We start from the raw sequence: 13631 nt of genomic DNA on the forward strand, positions 1-13631 counted from the left end.
TTTTTGTTTTGGCGGGAAAGCATGTGTATAAGTATGAAGATTTAAGAATTAAGCTTTGTGAATAAGAGAGAGGATGCTGGATGATTGATGAGAAAGTGTGTTTCTGTCAGGCGAGAGTTGACCATTCTAAGTGTTGATAGCAAAATCTTGAAATGATTGAGTTTTAGTTGAAGAACCAGTAAGGAAGGTTTAACCGGCAAGGTTTAAGGTAATTGGTAGACAGTTACATAATGTAACAGTTCATCTAACTGGTAGTGTCTAAACTGGTAAGATAGCAGCAAAGAGTGAAGGAGAGAAGACAAAGTGTGAGAGGAGATCTGGCAAGGTAGAAACTAAGTTAAACATATTCAAGAAGAGTGAACAGAGAACTGGTAGAGAAGGGAAGCATTGTAACAGAAAAGAGTTCAACCGGCAGAGTGAATAGTTTCTAGGTATTACAAAACTCATTTGTAAATAGGTGTTTGTCATTGTATTGATTTTATATCTCATTGTATTTCATTGAGTGGGTGCTCAGTGCAGGGGTTGGTGCTCCTTGAGTTGGTGCTCAGAATAGATTAGGGGTTGGTGCTCCTTTGGGTAGGTGCCCATAAGTTGCTAGGGGTTGGTGCTCCTTGGGTTGGTGACCTAAACTTTGTAAACTTGTTATTTCATTATGAGGCTAGATTGGAGCAGTAGATCTCTAGCAGCATTTCTCACCGAGGTTTTTCCTACATTAGGTTTTCCTTGTATATCCGATGTTATGTGATGTGCCCTTGTATGTAGTTCCTTGTTAGTGTTTTCATTATCCTACCGATTGCACACATTGTTTGAAATTGTTTATAATCATTGATTCACCCCCTCAGTTATATCTTGTGTTCTACACAAATAATATGATATAATCTTAAAGTGAATAAAAATATTGATAACAATATACATAAATGTCCAAACATATTCCAACCCTTAACAAAATCTAATAGTAGAATTCTTATTCTAAATTACCCAAAATTTCAAAACAAATAAATAGCATTCACGGAATTCAACTTAATGTCACTATGGACCTTAACACTAATGACTTAGAAAGTTGGACCTAAGAAACTATTGTTTAAGGCATGATTCGAAGTGGTAGGCAAGTGGGCTTAGACGACAGGTTGGCAACCTTCAAAAACCAGAAACTAAACCTTGAAGTTTGAGTTTTGGAGATTGAAAGAAGACAAATTAATTGAAACAATGTCACGGATTGGGAGAGTAATAATAATTTAAAGAATATAAGTAGATAAATGAAACTGGCAAGACGGCGAAGATTAAGGATTGCTTAAATGCATTCTGTCCATGAGACAATTCGATAATAAAATGCAGTTGCATGTCTCGAGAATTTCGTCCCAATTGTTTTGATTTTGTAAATAATAAGAGCTGTAAGTAGATGAATATGAAATCACAAGCATGAAAAATCAAATCATTTTGGCTTGTGATTGCGCGTCGCACGATTTGGAGGTCGCTCTCACGGAATCTGGACCGGACTCTTCGATTTTTACAACTCGACGGTATTTGTTAAACTAATTTAGAATATGCCTGAGTAAGGAAGTATAAGAGTGGAATCCGATGAAAATGTAGAATTAGCCTGAGTATAAGCATATATCAAACCATAGTACAATGTAGTAGCATTTAAGATAAAGCAATTCACAACGTGGAGGCTGCATAGATTGTGGGGGATTGTCGTCCTGTTATGAAGCAACATGATAAATTACTTAATCTTCTGGCTATAAAAGCAAATGAAATGGCATTCATTTTCATCGAATAGCGACTCATAACTATACTTGTGTCGCAATGGCTTCAAAGCTGTTCATCGCTGCACTTTTCATGGTTGCGCTGCTGAGTGCAAGCGATGTGTTTGCGAAGGAACAGAAGAAACCGGAGGAACCGAAGAAACCGAAGGAGGTGAAGTGCCATGGCAAGCTCTACAAGTATACCTGCACTGGGAAGTATACATGTCCGGACCAGTGTGCGCATACCTGCATGATGGACTGCAACATGTGCAAGCCTGTTTGCAGTAAGTATCGATTATTTGATTTGTTTGTCGGGAGGTTTTATGATTGAAATTTTGAAAAAACTAATAGCCAATTTCGGATGGATATTAATATTACTGTGCAGACTGCAATAAGCCCGGAGGCGTCTGCGAGGATCCTCGATTCATAGGAGGAGATGGCATCATGTTCTATTTCCATGGTAAGAAAGACCAGAACTTCTGTTTGGTGTCAGACTCAGATCTCCACATCAATGCTCACTTCATCGGCAAAAGAGGCGAAGGAATGGGAAGAGACTTCACGTGGGTACAATCCATTGGAGTGCTGTTCAACGGCAACCACCAGCTGTTCCTGGGAGCCAACAAGGTGTCCTCCTGGGATGATTCAGTTGAACAACTGGCCATTGCCTTGGACGGCAAAACGATCCAACTTCCTAACCAGGAGGGTGCCACGCTTTCCCTCTCTCCCTTCAACTTGACAATCGTTCGATCTGACACCGCTAATGCTGTGACGGTTGAAGTGGAGAACAAGTTTATGATTACAGCCCGCGTTGTGCCCATCACTCCGGAGGAGTCTCGAATCCACAACTACGGGATCACCTCCGAGTCTGGCGATTGCTTTGCCCATCTGGAGCTCGGCTTCAAGTTCTACTCTCTCAGCCCCCATGTGACCGGTGTGCTTGGACAGACATACGCAGCAGAATACAGGAGCCCCATTAAATTGGGTGTGGCCATGCCCGTGGTGGGAGGTGAGGCTAACTATGTGACGAGCAATCTGTTTGCTACTGATTGCAAAGTTGCGCGATTCGGATCACCCAACAACAACAACGACATCAAAGATTTCTCCATTGTTGACCTCAACTGTGCAGGGAGACCCGGAGGGCGCGGGATGGTTTGCCGAAGATAGATCTGTACCAACAAACAATAATACTTTAAAGAAAACCCCATGACGAGCCCCAATATTTATGTCCTGTGGAATTAGTTTCATTTATGTTTATGTATTATGGCTACTGACCACTCTGGCCGCTAAATAAAATTCTCAATGAGACCTTCAGTTTTAATTAATCTGATATCTGTCAAGTTCCATTCAATTAGTACTTTCACATCGTTGCATGATCAAGAAAAATGTGTTAAAATTATTTTATGAAGTGGATCCCAAGCTTTCACATGGAGCGTCACCAACCTACAAATCTGGAGCAAGTGTTGTAGCATAACGACACCTACTAATTGAATAATACAAATTACAACTCAAAGCACTAATAAATAGATGAAGTACAAACTAGAAACTAATGCATTGGTTCAAATTCCCATGATTCCCTTGGTTTATGTCTTCCACAAATTACAATGCCATAAATATTCACATTTGAACACCCAAAATTGCCTTCCTCAATTTATTTTCATTGAAACATTCAAAAAATGCTCCATGGCCAGTGTGCCAATCTATCATAATACTAATAAAGATTATGAGAACCAATCAATCATAATGGTACCTAGAAAATGAACCATACAAACTATAGCTTCAAGCTAAAATAAATAGATGAAGTACAAATGAGAAATCAATTGGAAACCTTTCAATGCATGGGTTCAAATTTGAATCCTTAACCTTGGCCTTGATCCTTCTGACTACTTTAAGGATATTATTTACACAGCCTACAATATTATAAACTATCTTATTTGACCACACAAACTTGTGAACTCCCCACAACCCAGGATCACCTACAAAACAAATATAACCTTCCACAAAAGAGAGTGGAAAGAATAGCTTGCTTGATTATTTATGTTTGAATGGATTACACTATACTTGCAAAGCAAGGCTTCACATAGAAGATCACAAAAATACAAATCTAGAGTGAATTTGGTAGCATAATGATACCTACAAAATGAACCATAAAAAATACAACTACAAGCACCAATAAATTGATGAGGTACAAACTAGAAACTATAAATGGTTAAGAAAATTATTTGCAAACCTTCCAAAGGTATGACGCTCAAATGTATTGGTTCAAATTCTAACAATTCTCCTTGTTTTTGGTCCTCTTGGCTATTTTGACACATTCCTTAAATAACTTACAATGTCATGAAATTTTATATTTGAACACTCTAACTTGGCTGCCCAAAACTATCGTCGTTCAAACATTCAAATGGATGCTCCATGAAAGGTGTACCAATATATCATAATACTAATCAATATTCTAAGAACAAATCTATTGTAATGGTACCTACAAAATAAATCATACAAACTACAGCTCCAAGAACACACAAATAGATGAATTGAAAAATAGAAACCATTTGCAAACCTATGAAAGGTATGGCATCCAAATGCATAAATTCAAATTCAAATTCTTAGCCTTGGTCTTGCTCCTCCTGACTATTTTTACCATATTACTTACAAAACCTACAATGCAATAAACTATCTTATTTGATCACCCAAACTTGGGCATCACAATTTATCTTCTATTAAATATTAGAAAAAAATGATCCATGATGAGTGTACCATTTTTTAGTAATGATGGACAAGATTACAATGTAACCTCCATGTACATGATCTTACACATTACAAAATATGTTATATATAACTCCATTCATAACGATCTTACACACATTACAAAATTTTAATACATGGCCACACCATGTCACCTCAAATTGGGACACCTACCTTCTCATGTGAGGCAAAAATACCACTAAAGGACAAATCCAATCATCTTAAAAATGGGATACCAACTCTCTCACAGAAGAAAAGAAAAATATAATATAAAATATCAAGTGCATACAAAATGTATTAAAATGAACAAATGTAAGAATGTACAATTAGGATTCCTTTTCCTAGTATTTTCTACCAAAAAGAATATGTGTAGAGATGTTATATTGTTTCTTTCATTTCAAAAATTCTTATAAATTACCATGTTGATCAATCCATTGCCTACATAACCATTTGAGAGAAAAGAATGTATATAGGCTTATATAATAACTAATATAATTATCAAATACATACCATAAGATTACACAAGATATACCCTAGGAAAAACCTCTATAAGAATCAATACTCAATGTATTATTAAAATTAGAATATTATAGTACACTTATAGAAGATCTATGAATACTTTAAATATTAGGCTTCTCTAATACATATTTCATGTGCCCAATAATAATGGATAATCATTCAACCACACATCAAATGTAATGCTTCACATATGAACTCTACAAAAGAGTTAAATACCAATGAAAACAAACCTGAAATATTATGATATCCAACCCTAAATATTAATCATGTGTTTTCTTTTATAGATTCAAGCTCATACAAAACAACCAAGTGGTATAGGTAGAACCATTTATTTTGAGACTAAAGTGTAAAAATTTATTTGACCCTTAAAAAAATTATGCTAAATTATTAAAAAAGTTCAATGTGAAACCTACACATAAATATATAACAAATATTGCATATAACTTAACAATTGAACCCAAATTGTTAGGGGAAATTAATGATTGTTATCTGATAGATTTAGAAAAAACCTATATGTTTAATAAGTTTCTATGTTCATGGGTTAGAAGGCATTACTCTTCACCATCTCTCTAGTTTGTTCTTATGTGCTATGATGAACTTTTCAGTATACTAAATTTCACTATTTTCCAAATAAAAAGTTCAAACTATAAATATTTTTCAAAACTAATTTTAATTTGCAGCAACATATGTTACAATTTTATTTCAATATAGAGAAACCATTTCTTTCTTTAATATTTACTTGACCAATCCATCCTTATAAATTAATAATGTAAGTAGTTTAACATTTAAACGAGATAGGTAGTAGTTTAATATAATTTGTAACTTACACAATATGTTATTTATTAATATAAGTGGGAAGGGTCTCAGCCCTTACAAATTAGAAACAAACCATAAAGAAAAAGATTGTTATAGAAATTGAATAGCAGAGTTACCCAAGAGGTCACCAAACTTAGAACTAGGAAAAACCTTTACATCTTTCTTACTTTTTTGAACTAGGAACAACCTTAGCCAACTTGACATCTTTCTTCCTTCTTTCTACTACTATCCAACTAGATTTGTCTTTAACATAGATATATCTAGGTGAAGGGAACAATCAAACCTCATGAACAAACCCAAAAATGGCAACAATAGAAGAAAGTGGGGCAAAACAAGTACAATGAGAAAGTTCACAACTTTAGGGATATAACAAATTTGTCATAAGAAACAATAGAAGAATCCTTAAACCCAATATGAACCTTAAAAGCAACAATTTTTTTGACTAAAGCAGTTTGACAAATAGCATCAGGAAAAATAGGAAAAGAAACCTTAATCCCAATATTTACCATTTTATTGTCAAAAGTAGATTTAGTTTGGAAAATAGCAATTGGAAAAACAACAAAGGAATTCTAAATACCAAAAGTAACCGAAGTGTTGAGGTGAAATTCAAAGGGAGCCAAAACACGACAGGAGGTCTTAGAAGACTTTCCATCACAATAATAAAAAAAACAAAGGAATTCTAAATACCAAAAGTAACCGAAGTGTTGAGGTGAAATTTAGAGGGAGCCAAAACACGACAGGAGGTCTTAGAAGACTTTCCATCACAATAATCATCTTGGAATATCATAATAAGAGTAGAAAGAGAAATTTTCCACCAAGAGGAAGAGGACTTGTGAGAGCGACGGGTTCAAATATAGGCCAATTGTCCTATAGAAAAGTAGTGTCTACATTGGGAAGGAATTCCCTCATAATCAATTGACAATACAATACTTGCAATATGCATTATTAAGTTTTCTATGCTCATCATTATTAATCAATCAATCAATTTTTTTGCTTTACTAGGGGAAAATCATGGTTTTCTTTTTATTTGTTGTGCGTATTTTCTTGTTGATTATGCATTTTATCATTGTTTGTATTTATCATGGTCCTTGCATCATTATTGTACCACAAGGACATATGTGGTCTTCCATATCATGTTGGCATAAGTCAAATATGTTTGTATTTCACCTTTTTATCACATACTAGGCACAATGTCAATCTCATTCATTATACCTTGGTGCATAATGTCAAGTATAATATCAAATCAAGATATCGTATGCCACTATAGCCTTATTCTCATTCATCCTCCATTATCTCTATCTCCTTCGATCCATCATTTCCCATGTACTTTTATCCTTCATCCTAGAATCATCCTATCATTTCAAGAGCACACCCATGTTCTTTGAGCTTGTCTTTCCTCTCAAGTGGCCAAACCAAACTCCTTCCTCACTGTTCCAATGAATAAGGAATCATGTCACTAGTCCCTTGAATACAATTTTAATACATGCCTTGATATTTTTCAAATCCTAGCCATACATTAATCAATTCATTTTATCCCTTGATTTCCCTCTTGAAAAGTCTATAAATGGGAGGTCACTCATTCCACATGAGCATCTCCCAATATCTCAATCTAATAATCATGATGTTTATTTGACAAGAAACTATATTCCATCTATCAAAAAATCATATATGATCATTTGAGATTGAGGTTTTCATGTATTTGGTTTGAGTGTTGAATTGGTTTTCATTTGATGCTATTTTGGTTATTTTATTGTATGCAATATATTAGCACATATTCGGAAGTGGATGAAATTATCTAGGATGTCTAACAAAGAGATAAGAGGAAGAAGGGAAATTAAGAATGTATATGATATGGTTAATATTAATATGGATATGTAGGTAGGTGGATAGAAATCACATAATGGGACTTAATAAACTTTAGTGGAGACATGAAAATTTATGGAATTCATTATGGGTAATTAAGGTTAAAGATCCTAATCCAAAAGGATAAACTGCAAGAATAGAGACCTCGATATATGAAATAACAAGAAAATTAAGTTGAACCTCTTATATCTTTGGTTATTGTGAGATTTAATTGATTCTTATTTTCTATTTTGATTGTATCTAACCAATATTTCACCATTCCATTTATCTAATGCTAATTAAGAATCAAAAGAGATGAGATTCATAGTCAATAAAAATTGGCCTAAATATGCATAGAATGGAAAATCAAAATGCACATAATAAAGTGATTATAGAAATAAAAGAATAAAGAATAGGTGGTTGTACGTGGACCTTTGATATTCAGTTCACTAATAACAAAATTCTCAAAGTTGGATATAGAAGCTATTGGCCAATTTTGTAAGCTTTATGATTAAGGGGTTCAAGGTTGTCCAAAACCTTACACCCGACCTAATAACAATTACTTAACTGTGTAGCAATGATAGCAATAAAGACCAAGGTTTTTTCTTTAACCTAGAATACGGTAGCTTGTTAAAGCATAATAAAGAGGCTTTTACTAGTGATCCATGGATTTTTAAAAGTATATGCACAATAGAAATGAATAGAAGACATGTAATCTCATGAAAAATTAAATGCGCTTGATACTTTATTCTACGATTACCAAAAATATCAAAACAAAGGGATAGCATTCAGAGAATAAAACATAACGTCTGATTCACTATGGACCTTAACACTAATGACTTGTGAAGGCAAATTGGACCTAAGAAACTATTGTTTATGGCATAATATGAAGAAGTGGTAGCCAAGTGGGCTTAGAGGACAGGTTGGCAACCTTGAGAAACCACAAACTCAACCTTGAAGTTTTGGATTTTGGAGATACAAACAAGACAAATTAATTGAAATAGTGTTGCGGATTGGGAGAGTAACAATAATTTTAAGAATATAAGTAGATAAATGAAACTAGCAAGACGGCGGAGATTATGGGTTGCTTAAATGCATTCTGGGAATTAAACCATAATACGACGTAGTAGCATTTAAGATAAAGCAATTCACAATGTGGAAGCTGCATAGATTGTGGGAATTGTCGTCATGTTATGAAGCAACATGATGGATTAGTCAATCTGCTGGCTATAAAAGCAGATGATATTACATTCCTTTTCATCCAATAGCGGCTCATAACTATACTTGTGTCGCAATGGCTTCAAAGATGTTCATCGCTGCACTTTGCATGGTTGCGCTGCTGAGTTCAACCCCCATCTGGAGATCAGCTTCAAGTTCTACTCTCTCAGCCCCCATGTGACCGGTGTGCTTGGACAGACATACGCAGCAGGATACAGGAGCCCCATTATTTTGGGTTCCATTATGTTGTTTAATATCAGAAATATAAAAAAAATCATATATTGTATATAAATAGATGATGTATTATATGTAAATATTGGTATGATTTGACATCTCCAGCTCTCTCCCACTCATAAACTTAATTGCTCTTACGGTTCTCTCCTTCGATATTTAATATTGGCATCTCAAACAAGTTTGCCAAAATCTCATTCAATCAAAAGCTTACCTCTTGGAATGTTGGTATATTTCTCCTTCTCTAACCTCTGCTCTCTGGCTTTCATGTTTTTGGATTGTTGGTATAATTCCCCTATTTTGAACCTTGCTTCTTGGTTTTCGTCATTCCCCTCTTCCTCTGGATGGATACCTCCATTTCTCTTGTGGCTTCGAAAAGGCAAATGGCGTTATTCAAGATGATAACTCATAAAAGACTAGGTGAAGTGGTAAATCATTTACATAAACTCTTGTTTCATGCTCTGTGTTGGATTCTTGGAGGACAGTTCCTCAGGGCCAATCATAGATATGGAGTCAACTCTAACATTCCATCCTTCTTTTTTGGCTACCATTCTTCCAGTTGGTGAAGTTAAAAGGGCTATGGAATTTCTCTGCAAAAGGGTATTTAAAGCCAAATTTTTGGGTGAGTGAGAAACAATGCTACGTTGCATAGACAAAGATTTAACAATCATATATCAGAGCATTACTCTACACCAATGGTAGCTGGTATCCCTCTTCTATTGGCATTTGACTGAAGCGATAAAGATTGATGTTGTTATGCAACCAGTATATGATTAGTTAGTGATTGTGATGAAGAGATTGAGATTTATGTTTGATGACTAGGTTTTGTGTAGTCATTGATGGCAATAATGTTTTTGCAGTCATCTAAGTCTTAGAAGCCAACCGGTAAGGTTTAATCGATACAAAAGACAGTTCTACAGAGAACCGATAATTAGGATCTCAACCGGTACAGGTGATTCATGAAGAGTTGGATGATGTTGTTTCATAGCGATGATGGTGACAGGTATTTGGAGATATGTTAACAACCACATTGGCAGATTCAACTGGATGAGCAAGATTTAATTTATAGAACAGACAAACTGATATAACACTTAAAACCAGTAGTGATATAGTCACTTAAATCGGTAACACGGCACAAGTTTTAATTTTTTATGTCGATGGCCAACATATATAAATCGTACGATGTAAGTTTGTCTAGATTCATTGAACCTAGGAAATTGTTCCAAGGTTGTAGCCAACTAAATGTAAATGTTTATAAAAAGTGTGATGAGGTATAAAGTCGGTATGTGTGTGAAGACAGAATTCATGAGTGAATATTGTGAATGTGATTGTGCAGTGATTAGGGAATTTTTGTAATGAAGTGTTGTTGATGTTTTAAGGATCAGAAGTGGATCTTATCAACCACATAAGGTGTTATTTGAAGATCTTATCACTATTGTTTTCCTAACAGTTTGCAGCAGCAAAATCCCCTAACCAGGTGGGTCCTAACAAGCCTTAATCTGTAAATCCCCTAACAGGGTAGCTCTGAATTAGAGTCTTAAATCTTCTTGCAAGGTTGATCCTAATAGGTCATTTCTCCTAACAAGGCTTATCATTCAAATCCCCTAACTGGGTGATTCTTAACCGGGTCTTCTCCTAACAAGGCATAGTTGTAAGACCTTAACCGGTCAAGATTTCTATTCTGCAGATAGTGAAATGTGTACTAACTCCCACCGTGGTTTTTCCCTCTTGGCTTTTCCATGTATAATCTCTTGTGTTATGTCGAATTTGTTTTATTGGACATTTTCTTATGTGGTGATATTTCTCATCTGCTTGATAAGTTTTAAGTTGTTAAAGTTGGTGATCAGATTTATATTGTTTTTGCTTACACTGATTCACCACCCCCCCCTCTCAATGCCTTAAAATTTTAGCAATCGGTATCAGAGCCAACCTTCTTTGAGGCCTAATTGCTTGAGAAGGATTCCTAAGGAAGACATGGGGGACATGAGTTATAGATAGATGGCTCTCAAACTTCCTGAAACTGGGGATGCCCTAGAAACTTTGAGAGGGAAGTATAAAACTTCACTTGCTAAAAGGAAAGAGCTTACTGAACAACTATTGGAAGTCAATGAAAATAGCTCTTCCAATGGGGCAAACATAGATGCATTGGTTGAGGAAGTGGAGAAACTAAATGGTGAGAAAACTAACCTGACGAGAGAGCTTGAAGCCCTTACAATCTAGATGAGTCAAGAACTTGAAGCTAGGAAGGCAGCTGAAGACAAGATCAAAGAGAAAGATCATGATATCTTTAAGATAAATCAGGAAAATGGAACTTGATATGCACACTGGCATGAGGAGAAAGAATAAAAAGAAGAAATCAAAGCAAACCTTGATATGGCAATGTCTCTTAGAGAGACTCTTATGAAGTAGAATGAAGATCTTACTAAAGAGCTTATAGAAGCTAATGAGAAGCTTGCAAAATTCAACAAGATTATAACATGCTAGATGAGCAGATACAATCTCAAAGGATGAATGGTGATACATCTAGGTTTAAGATACAATACATTTGACAAAGGAGAACCTTTTGATACTAAGGTCAACATGCATGAAGGTAAACCTGCTCCTAAGACTCAGAAAACCACTGGTAAGAAATCTTATAAACATGTTTGCTTCAATTGCCATAAGCCAGGACATACTGCTAATGTCCGTAGAAACAAATCTGATGTTAATACTAGTTATAGACCTAATACTAATTAGAGATATATGCCTAGAAGATTTGAAGGTTATTGTTACACATGCAAGATGTATGGGCATAGATCTATTGAATGTAAGTATAGAGCAAACAATCCTACACCTCACATGAATCAGAGGTCTGTTGGGGATTGGAGAAGGAATTTCAACAACCGAAGAAGTCCAAATTGGCAAAGACCCTATGCTAACCGGTCTTGTCCCTATGAGATGGAGAAGAGAATGAATGTGGTATGCACAATCTATAATAACTTTGGTCATGTAGCTATGAACTGCAGAAGAAGGACTGACAAAGGAAATGTTGGACCTTGGAGAGCTTCTGGTATGGATTGTTATCATTGTCATAAACCGGGACATATGGAAGAGTTCTACAGAGCTAAAGTGAACAAACCAGTGAATCAATCAAGTGACCGGAAAGGGAAGATGAAAGTTTATGTGGAGGAGACCAGAGAAGAAATGAATATAATTTGGAAAAAGAAGGATGATGAGGTAATTGAAGTAAAATAATCTAAAGATCCTATTTCTTCACCTAGTGTGGAGAACCCTTCACCGACAAACTAAGTTGTTTATACAACTTAGGGGGAACTTAATGTTAGATCTATTTTCGAACCCCCTGAAGGACCATTAGGTATGTGAAATCTGCATACTTTGATGTTTTATGATGGTAAGAAGTGATTATGTGATCAAACTAGTAGGTTTGATGTGTTATGTGAATCAGTATAGTGTTATAAGACATTTTAGGGTTTTACCAATAAAGGCATTTAATACGGTAGATAATGGGCAAATAAAATAAACTTTTTGAATTTTATTTGACATATTGCATTTGTATGAGAACTTGGAGAGTGAATAGAGAACAACAGAAATTGTGTTTGCAGCATCTAACCTATTTGACAGAGATTGAAGTGTTTGGTGTGATCTGTGATCAGCAATCGGTTAAGAGAACTTTGTCGGTGTCTAAAACCCTAGTGTATAAGCGAGAAAAGGTATTTTTCAAATATCTTGCTATCTATTTTTGAAGAGTGATTTGTTGAAGATGGATACACCACATCTAGTCGATGTTACTGATAGGCCACGACCTGAATTTAGAAGACATCCATTTAAGTCTGAAGAAACTGATCCCGTCGGAGCCCTATTTGGAGTACCTTATGGTGTATTACATGTTGAAGATGTCAGATCATTTTACCATTGAAAAGTAGAATATTTGGGCATGGTTGCTATCTTTGATCAATATAGAGCACTATGTGATGAAAATGGTATCTTGAAAGATCAATACAAGAAGGTTACCGACAAAGGGTTTCATCATGCACTTAACTTTATTGATGATTATGTGGATGAACATGTTAGATATGTGCTTAGCAGGATACATGATCAGTTTATGTGGCTTGACTAACCACATAAAATCTCTAAGGAAGCTATTCATGTAGTCACCAGACTTTGTGCAACCGGTGAAGTACCTTTACTGAGATCCGTTCTAAAGAATGACATAGAAAAGCTAACAGGATCCAGATGGGATGGCAAAGCTATGACAGTAAACAATATTAGTGATCCGGCAGTGAAATATGCTTCAATGGTGATTGGATACAGAGTATACTACTCTAGAAGAATGAACAGTGTACCGGTAGTTGCTATTAATAATCCTTATCGGAAGATCAAAGAAGATGTTGATTATGATCTATTTGAAGCACTACGGAGTCAATTGATGCTGAACCTAAAGGCTATTAAGAAGGACAAAAGATTGAGGTTCAAATTTGGTCAACTCATTCTTGGTCTACTCTTTTATTTTCAAAATTATTTTCC

The 13631-nt window shown here is 35.3% G+C and overlaps 1 protein-coding gene across 1 annotated transcript; it reads left to right on the top strand.

Moving 5' to 3' along the window:
* Nucleotides 1-1755: 1755 nt before the first annotated feature.
* On the top strand, nt 1756-3064 carry LOC131061388 (uncharacterized). The gene is made up of 2 exons (XM_057995031.2): nt 1756-2026; nt 2128-3064. Exons 1-2 carry the CDS (start codon nt 1804-1806, stop codon nt 2904-2906), a joined length of 1002 nt encoding a protein of 333 aa, XP_057851014.1. The 5' UTR covers nt 1756-1803; the 3' UTR covers nt 2907-3064.
* The last annotated feature ends 10567 nt before the right edge of the window (nt 3065-13631 follow it).

This window comes from Cryptomeria japonica, chromosome 11, assembly GCF_030272615.1.
Source record: "Cryptomeria japonica chromosome 11, Sugi_1.0, whole genome shotgun sequence".
Lineage (NCBI taxonomy): Eukaryota > Viridiplantae > Streptophyta > Pinopsida > Cupressales > Cupressaceae > Cryptomeria > Cryptomeria japonica.

Bases quoted from the DNA above. Each gene is read 5' to 3' on its own strand.
- LOC131061388 (XM_057995031.2), top strand. From the start codon at position 1,804: ATGGCTTCAAAGCTGTTCATCGCTGCACTTTTCATGGTTGCGCTGCTG. The intron at 2,027-2,127 runs GTAAGTATCGAT...ATTACTGTGCAG, and splicing joins CATGTGCAAGCCTGTTTGCA to ACTGCAATAAGCCCGGAGGC.